We start from the raw sequence: 8,046 nt of genomic DNA on the forward strand, positions 1-8,046 counted from the left end.
GGAAAAGGCAACTAGGTTTATTATCTCTGAAGAATGGCTCACCTGACAGAGCAGCTGCCACACCCAGTACTTTGTTGTAATGTCTGAATTAGCTATGAGCTCAAGTCCTGGTGTGAGGCCCAAAACCAGAAAGCAGTGGTTAAAGATGCTCCTGGCTGATCAATCCTCACCTGATGGAGGGATATAAAACAAATACCGCTTTTGTCTCCTAAAGCTTGATGTCGGGGGGGCAGAACAGAAGGATTTTGGGTTAGTATGAAGGAGTGCTCTTAGGAGCACCCTGCCACTGTCGTTTTTAAAATCAACTCTGATGCGTTTCTCTTCATCCTCCAGCGCTCCATGTCATCTCACAGCCCTGGAATCGATTCCTGCTGTTCACATTACTGGATGGTGGCAAAAACTCTTTCCTTTGTCCAGAAATTCTCAGACTGATGACTTTGGTGAGCAGGGGAGGAATAGACAGTTCTTCTGCAAATTGACTGTGTTTTAGTACAATGCAGGTGTGGAAGTTAGTGGGTGGTACATCATTTACTTCCCAATACACAGATTTCCATTGCTTTCAGTCTGTAACTCTTATTCTTGGCCCATTATTGAATAACAAACTAATATTCTTGAAGTGCAGGAGGGAACCCCTGTGACCCGTCCGTGCCTAGGGTAGCCACTTGAAAATGTCACGGTCAGGGCAGGCTGCAAAAGGGGAGAGCAGGTTCTCCCAACGTTGGTGGGTGACACTGAAGTCAGACTTCCCAACCAGCCACAAACAATGCTTCTGATTCCCCACACTGGTTATCAAGAAGCTAAAATAAACATATACACAGCCCCCTTTACTGCATTTCAGTCTCTGGCTCCCACTCAGCCACTAGATTCAGTAAAGAGATCAGTTATTTAAAACTCTATGCTCTTTACCAAAAAGGTTTCCCCTGACCTCAAAGGGTCAGCCACAGTACCAGATCAATATAAGTTAAGATCTTATCCAAAATACCATGCTTCCAGCCAATCCTTTAGTAACTAAAACTAAAGGTTTATTATAAAAGGAAAGAAACAAACTATAAGAGAAATGTTAAATGATTAAAGCAATCAGACACATGCAATTGATTTGAAAGTCCACATATATCAGGTTTCTAGTAGAATTGTGGAGTTTGCAAGCTTGTATAGTCCCTCTGGTGTACATCCACTACCTGGATGGGTTTCAGTCCTTTGTTTCACAGCTTAAGTTCAGTTGTAGATTAATTGATCCAGAGGTAGGTGAAGATGGACTGAAGACAAAATGGATGCAGCTGCCTTTTATGTCCTTTGGCCTTTGCCATGCTGCTTGTGGAAATTTACTGGAGTAAGATGGAGTCCAGGGTCACATGAGTAAATCCTGGTGACACATCAGGTAAATCCCTGGCTTTTCCCCCTGGGCTCATTGTACCTGTGAATTTCCTTAATGGGCCATTAAGCAGGCTAGTGCTACAGCCATCCTGTCTGGGGTGTTGCCCAGAAACACAGTACAAATTGAAATATAGATACAAACATATCCATAACTTCCATTACACACATAACACATGACCATAAACGTTATCATCTTACTTAGCACATTACTGCCTTTCTAATGGTACCTGACACGGCATATCTCATATGAATTATTATGATTTTGACATATTGATGTTAAATAATATAATAAATGCCCCCCCCCCCAATCCAGCCAGCATCACACCACCAACATGAGATTGGTGTAGGAGGGAGTAATCAGAGCTCCTGAATACACCGCAAGGCCCCCTCCCCCCCCATCCATCCAGCCAACATCACAGCCCCCACACAGTGGATACATGCTTTTCTTCCTCTGTGTAACATTCCCATCATACATCGATATGGGGAGAGAAAAGAGTTACAGGGAATATGTGGTTTTCTTTGCTTTACTGCATTGATGAAGCACTGGTGGTCACAGATGTCAAATATGTGTGAAGATACTGTTGCAAGAAACCTGATGGCAGCTAAGGATCTCCATCCTTCCCTAGCTGAAATGTTGCCTGAATGAAAAAGTTGCACTCGTTTAATTTCAGTTTTAACTGATTTAGTTAAACCAGTGCAAACCCCCGTGTGGATAAGAATGGGTTATTTTGGTTTGGCTTCAACTGATTCCTAATTGACTAAAGCTAAACTGAATTAAGCCTGGTCTAAACCATATTTAGAATGTCTGCACAGCCTTTTGCATTGGTTTGACTTAACTGATTTAAAATCATACCTTTGGTTAAGTACAGCTTCATTGTGTAGCTGTAGATGAGTCCCCACTGGAATCAGTGTGACTTTTGTTATTTAATGCCTCTTTTTCCTGTTGGTTAAGTTTGTGAGGTATCAGAGCAGTGATATAATTTCTCAAAGTGAAATTAGCCAGATTCTCCAAGAGGCAGCAAAAGCCAAGTTGAGAGAGCTTCCTGGTGCCACATCCCACACTTTACGCCTCTTCCTACTTCAGGTAAGAGTGTTGGCAAGGCCCAGGAGGAAAAGGGAAATGGGTGCTTATGGGAAGAGGTTATAAGAAGGGGATCCTGCAAGTGACCTCTTCTCTCTGTTTTGAGGCTTGGGAAACTCTTTGGGTTCTGTGAGGTAGAAGATAATGGGGTAAGGGTTTCTGCATTTGATCAACTTGGGCTGTTTGTGTCTTGTGCAATGAAGGAGATGCTGTGGAACGGGAAAGCAAAATGATTCAGCCAGTACCCAGATTGTATCGTTTGTGTTGCCATGAGCCTATTGAATCTCAACCTTTGTAAGAAGAGCATGAGGGTTTCATTGCCATGGAAGGGAGGGTGGGGGAAGTAAGGGATGAAGATGTGAAAGAACAAACCTGTTAGTTGCCCTTTGGTGTGGAAATCATCCCTTTCATCTGGTACTCAGCTTCAGAGCCGCAATTGTCAAATGGAGCCAGCCCAGAAAGGGACCATTCAGACCTTGCTGGAGAGCCTCCCGGCAAGAACCAAGATCCATTTAAGCCATCAGGACATGGTGTATCCTTTTGCAAGGCATACATCCTTGCTAAATGACATTGCTCCGCAAGGTTCAGCAGTTGGGCTGTGATGATATTTAATCTGTTGTTCCATGGCATCTTCCAGCCAAGATTGAATGAGAATAAGAATGTATTCAGTATGTCTCCACTTGTTGCAGATGCCAAGACCATCATACCAAGAGTTAGCTATGGGCATCATGTGGTTAAAAAAAACAAACCAAAAAACTAATTCTGGGGCAAAGGGATTAATGATATCTAGCCCCTCGATCCCTGTGCTAGGAATAGTGTAGTGGGATGATGTTTGTCCATGTGATAGAGACAGTTTGGGGGGGAGTGAGCACAGGACTGGGAGTCAGGGACTTCTGATCCTGACTCTGTCACTGACTCCTGCAGAGGATGAACAATTCACTTACTTCTCTGCCTCAGTTTTTCAATCTGTTAACTGGTACTGCCACTCTTTTGCCTTCCTCGCAGGGGTGAAATGAAGATAGCTGGCTGCTTGTAAAGCACTTTGAAGACGACAAGCATTATGTAAGGTCTAGGTATTATTATTAGCCCTTGATAAAAGGGCAGGCATGACTTGTGGCATTGTCAAGCAACTCCCCCAATCTTGCCTGCGCTAGAAGCAGCGTTGATGGGCACTGCTAGCAAATGCAACAAGTTCTTCTCAACTAGAAGGGTCTTTTGGCCCAAAGTTGCCTTTGTCAGGGGTTGGGAAATAAATGAGGGAGCCTGGAGTATATGTCTAATTCAGTGGCTACTTCTCTCTAAAATTATCTGCTTTATCAGCCTGCCTGGTTTCTTCACACTGCATTGTCTCAGCCAGCTAATGCCCAAAACACACTCTGGCACTGTTTTCCTGTCAGTGTAGAGGACTCTGTCCAAAGTGCTATCAAAGCTAATGCTGTTGCGAGCCATCTGTCTGCCGCCTTTGATGATCACCCCTCAAAGATCCAGTTTTTAAGTAAAACCTTGTCTGGTTAGTGATCAGTCCCCACTGGGTGGCTGGCACCCCCCTCAGGATTACTGCCAGAGTTGCTCCACCATCATCCCATGTTGGGAGCTCCAGAATAGAAATTCTCAGCCTGCAGGTATTGATCCCATCCCCCATAAGGTTCCTTGCAATTGTCTTTTATGGAGGTAGAGGCCTGAGCCATCTCCTTTATTCCTTGCCTCTGGCTTTTTGCAACTGGTCTTCAGATGATAGGGGAACCCCATAAATCCTTGCACTGTTTTTTTACAAAGGATTCTGGATGGATCTGAATAGGAATGGTGGTGTATAACTGAATGTGAGGGTCACTGAATGAAAGATTGAGAATCCTCTAGCTGAAAACCAGGTTATTAAGTTTTTAATATTGTCTGGAAGAGCATTCCCTCCCCACACCCAGAACCCAGTTTTGAGAAAGGACACTTACTTGTAGTAACTTCTCAGCAACATGTCCTGAGCATTGCCCAGACAGGAAATTACAAGGGCGGGTTGAATTTTCCTGGCATGTCCTTCCCTTTGGTTTTCCATTCATGCTATCAATGTCAGATGCCTGGGAGGAGTGGCAGTGTCCGTCTCACACATCGCAGACTGAAACGAGGAGGGAGTACATGGAGCCGAGAAATAAGGAATGGACTGAGTAAAAGACCATTCCTGCCCTTTTTCCTGGCCAGTGGCTTAGAGAGGAGCAATAATAGAAGTGGTTGGTAGCTTGTTTTTAAAAGTTCTTTGTTTACCATTGTTGAAAAGCAATCACAAAATAAAATATTTCAATCCCTCTCTTTTCCATTCATGTGTTGGAAAGGGCTTGGTTGAAACCTGCTGTTCATTGCAGACTTGCATTCATTGGGAACATAGGTGTGCGCAGCACATTTCATTAGGGTGTGCACCTAAAATTGACTAATTAACTTGACTAATTGACTTACCCTCTCTGCCTTACTCTCCGCCAAAAATCTCGCTGCGTCATCTGTTTTGGTGGCAGCTAGTGACGTCTTACCCGCCGCCGAAAAAACTTCCAGGGTCCTCCTTTCCGGTGGCAGCTCGTGTCACATTACGGTTTTGGCAAGCCCTGCATTAGGGTGTGCTTGGGCACACCCGGCACACCCCATATGCACGCCTATGATTGGGAGCTTGCATCACACCCCAGCACTTCCCAAATGTGTGTGTCCGGGGTGGGGGGAAGTGTCTCAAACTGTAGCAGCAGTTAAAGTAGATTGGAACAGGAGGGGGAGCTCTCACCACACCGACCAACAAGGAGGATGAGCACTGCTTACCCAAGCTGTGGCAAGGCAGCTCCTCTCTGCTTATAGCAGAGATTGGAGATCTTTGCCACAAACAACCTCTTTACACTAATCCTGGCCCTGCAGCCTCCAGTCAAGCCCCTTGCTTTCACTGGATAGACTTGTAGATGCAATGAGATCAAATCCCTGCTTGTCTACATAAGAGTCACTTGTTCTTCAGATCTGTGGCAGCATCTGAATGTTGTGGATCATAACTCTAAATGACAAGCCTCCGGCTACTACTGCTGGCCACAGACAGATTTTTCTGCTTGTTTCTGAAAGACCTTCATTGGTTTGCCATCCGTTTTCTTTCCCTTTCAAATGCCCTCTCATCCTCAAACACTTTCACAAGTGCATCCCAAGTCAACTTTCTCTATCAACAAGATAACATTCAATAAAGACAAGTGCAAAGTACTGCACTTGGGAAAGAGAAAACAAATGCATGACTACGAAATGGGCAATAACTGGCTAGGTGGTAATGCTGCTGAAAAGGAGGGGGAGGGAGTGTTAGTTGATCACAAATTGAGTATGTGCCAACAATGTGATGCAATTTTGAAAAAGGCAATTATCACTGGGGGGGCGGGGTGTAGTAACAGGAATATCCTATGCAAGACAGGAGGTAATTGTCCCGCTCCACATGCACCAGTTGTGAGGCCTTGGCTGGAGTACTGTGTCCAATTCTGGGCGCCACACCTTAGAAAAGATGTGGATAAATTGGAGAGAATCCAGAGGAAAGCAACAAAAATGATAAAAGGTTTTAAAAATCTGACCTATGAAGAAAGGTTAAATAAAAATAAGCATGTTTAGTCTTGAGAAAAGGCTGAGGGGGAACCTGATAAGTCTTCAAATATTTGAAGGGTTGTTACAGAGGGGGTGGTCAATTATTTTCCACCTCCACTGAAGGTAGGATAAGAAGCAATGGACTTAATCTGCAGGAAGGGAGATTTAGGCTAGGTAGTAGAAACAACTTTTTAACTACAGTAGAAACTCAAGAGTTACAAGCCCTCAGGAAAAGAGGTTGTCCGTAACTGTGAAATGTTTGTAACTCTGAACAAAACATGGTTCTTTCAAAATGTTACAACTGAACATTGACTTAATACAGCTTTGAAACTTTACTATGCAGAAGAAAAATGTTGCTTTTAACCATCTAAATTTAAATGAAACAAGCACAGAAACAGTTTTCTCACCTTGTCAAATCTTTATTAATAGCTTACATTTAGCACAGTACTGTACTGTATTTGTGCTTTTTTTGGTCTCTGAGGCTGCCTGATTGTGTGCTTCCCGTTCCAAATGAGATGTGTGGTTAACTGGTCAGTTCATAATGCTGGTGTTTATAACTCTAAGGTTCTACTGTGTAAGTTAAACTCTGGAATACGCTTTCACTGGAGGTTGTGGAACCCCCATCAGAGGAGGTGTTTAAGAACAGGTGAGACAAACACGTGTCAGGGAAGGTCTAGGTTTATTGCCTCAGCACAAAAGGCTGGACTTGACTTCTCCAGGTCCCTTCCAGCCTTACATTTCTAGGATTTTATCTCTTTTCTCCTTAGAACTCCCTCTTGCTCTTTTCACTCCACTGGTTCTGGCCTCCTCTATCCATCAGTGCCTCCTGTATCACAAGTGAAACCTTTGCTGGACTGTTACTCTGAAAGTGTGCTCCCTTTCCCTCTCATGACTGACTTCTTTTCTCATCTCTGTAAAATACAACTCCACCTCTTCCCTGGTGAGTGCACTCAGTAAACCCACAAGCACTTCTTCCCTATCATGGCCCTTAATATTGATGGTCCATTGGCTCTCTCCTCGCTATCACCTACCTGCCCACCCTTCCTCACCCCTTCTTCCTGTAATACATCCAGTACCATAACTTCTCTGGGTAGGGAGATGATTGTGTGACTGGGACATTATATAACACATGTACTGTGCTTTTTAAAGCAGTGGTTGTGTGAAAGTATATGGTTTTCAGAACAAAAAGACACAAATGCCTTTGTTTTCTGCTGGGAGGTACTGTGCCCTGAGCAGCTGTAAAAAAGGTCACAGTCAGTGTGCTTCTTTAGCAGGCCTTTCCTGGTGTCTCATCCATTTCAAATTGCTTGTCTGCACTCAAGAGGCCTTATCTACACAAATTTGTTTGTGGAAAACTTTCCCACCAGTGCTGAATGTTGCATCAGTTTCACTGGGGTTAGCAAAGTTGGGAGACCCAGTGTAGACAGTCTTCCAGCTGCTGCTGCTGACATTTAACTGTGGGTCATGTCCCCCTACCCATAACAGATCTAAATAATATGTTAAAAGTGTCTGTAGCTGCCTATCCACAGTGGGACTCCCAATGTTGCTAACAGTAGGTAAATGGACCAATGTAGCAACAGTAGGACATACCTAGACAATTGCTGTATGTATGGTGTTTCTTTGAGGTCTCCCATCTAAGTATTGGCACTGCTTAGCAATGAGAGCTCATGGATCACAGCACTTGGTGGTACGGCTGCAGGGCCTCACATGTTAAGGATTTGATCCTGCAAACACTTATTCAGGGTCCCAACTTTACCCCTGGGAGCAGTGTTGTTGATCTCAGTGGGAGCACTGTACTGAGCAAAGGCACACAGGTGCAAGTGCTGGCATGACCTAGCCCCATCTAGCATGTGCATATTTAACACTTGAAGTCCACACATTTTATTTTGAAGGTTCTATTTTCATGTGAGCTTCATTTATTTCTACTCCACTCCAGGTTCTGTATGGTCCAAACCCATTTTGTTTTTTTTAAAAAAACACTCATCATCCCCTGACATTTCTAGTATCCTTCGCTC

The 8,046-nt window shown here is 44.0% G+C and overlaps 1 protein-coding gene across 1 annotated transcript in view; it reads left to right on the forward strand.

The window, feature by feature from the left end:
* Positions 1-4,743, forward strand: part of MEI1 (meiotic double-stranded break formation protein 1) — a 66,853-nt gene extending 62,110 nt beyond the window's left edge. The window contains exons 29-32 of the mRNA XM_067559039.1: positions 334-440; positions 2,327-2,458; positions 2,878-2,987; positions 4,521-4,743. Of these exons, the coding sequence (XP_067415140.1) occupies positions 334-440; positions 2,327-2,458; positions 2,878-2,987; positions 4,521-4,566 (395 nt within the window). The 3' untranslated portion in view covers positions 4,567-4,743. The remainder of the gene's footprint in view (positions 1-333; positions 441-2,326; positions 2,459-2,877; positions 2,988-4,520) is intronic.
* Positions 4,744-8,046: the final 3,303 nt, after the last annotated feature.

The sequence above is a fragment of the Emydura macquarii genome, unplaced genomic scaffold (genome assembly GCF_026122565.2).
Source record: "Emydura macquarii macquarii isolate MOO-44397 ecotype Brisbane River unplaced genomic scaffold, CSIRO-AGI_Emac_v2 contig_2205, whole genome shotgun sequence".
NCBI classification, from domain to species: domain Eukaryota; kingdom Metazoa; phylum Chordata; order Testudines; family Chelidae; genus Emydura; species Emydura macquarii.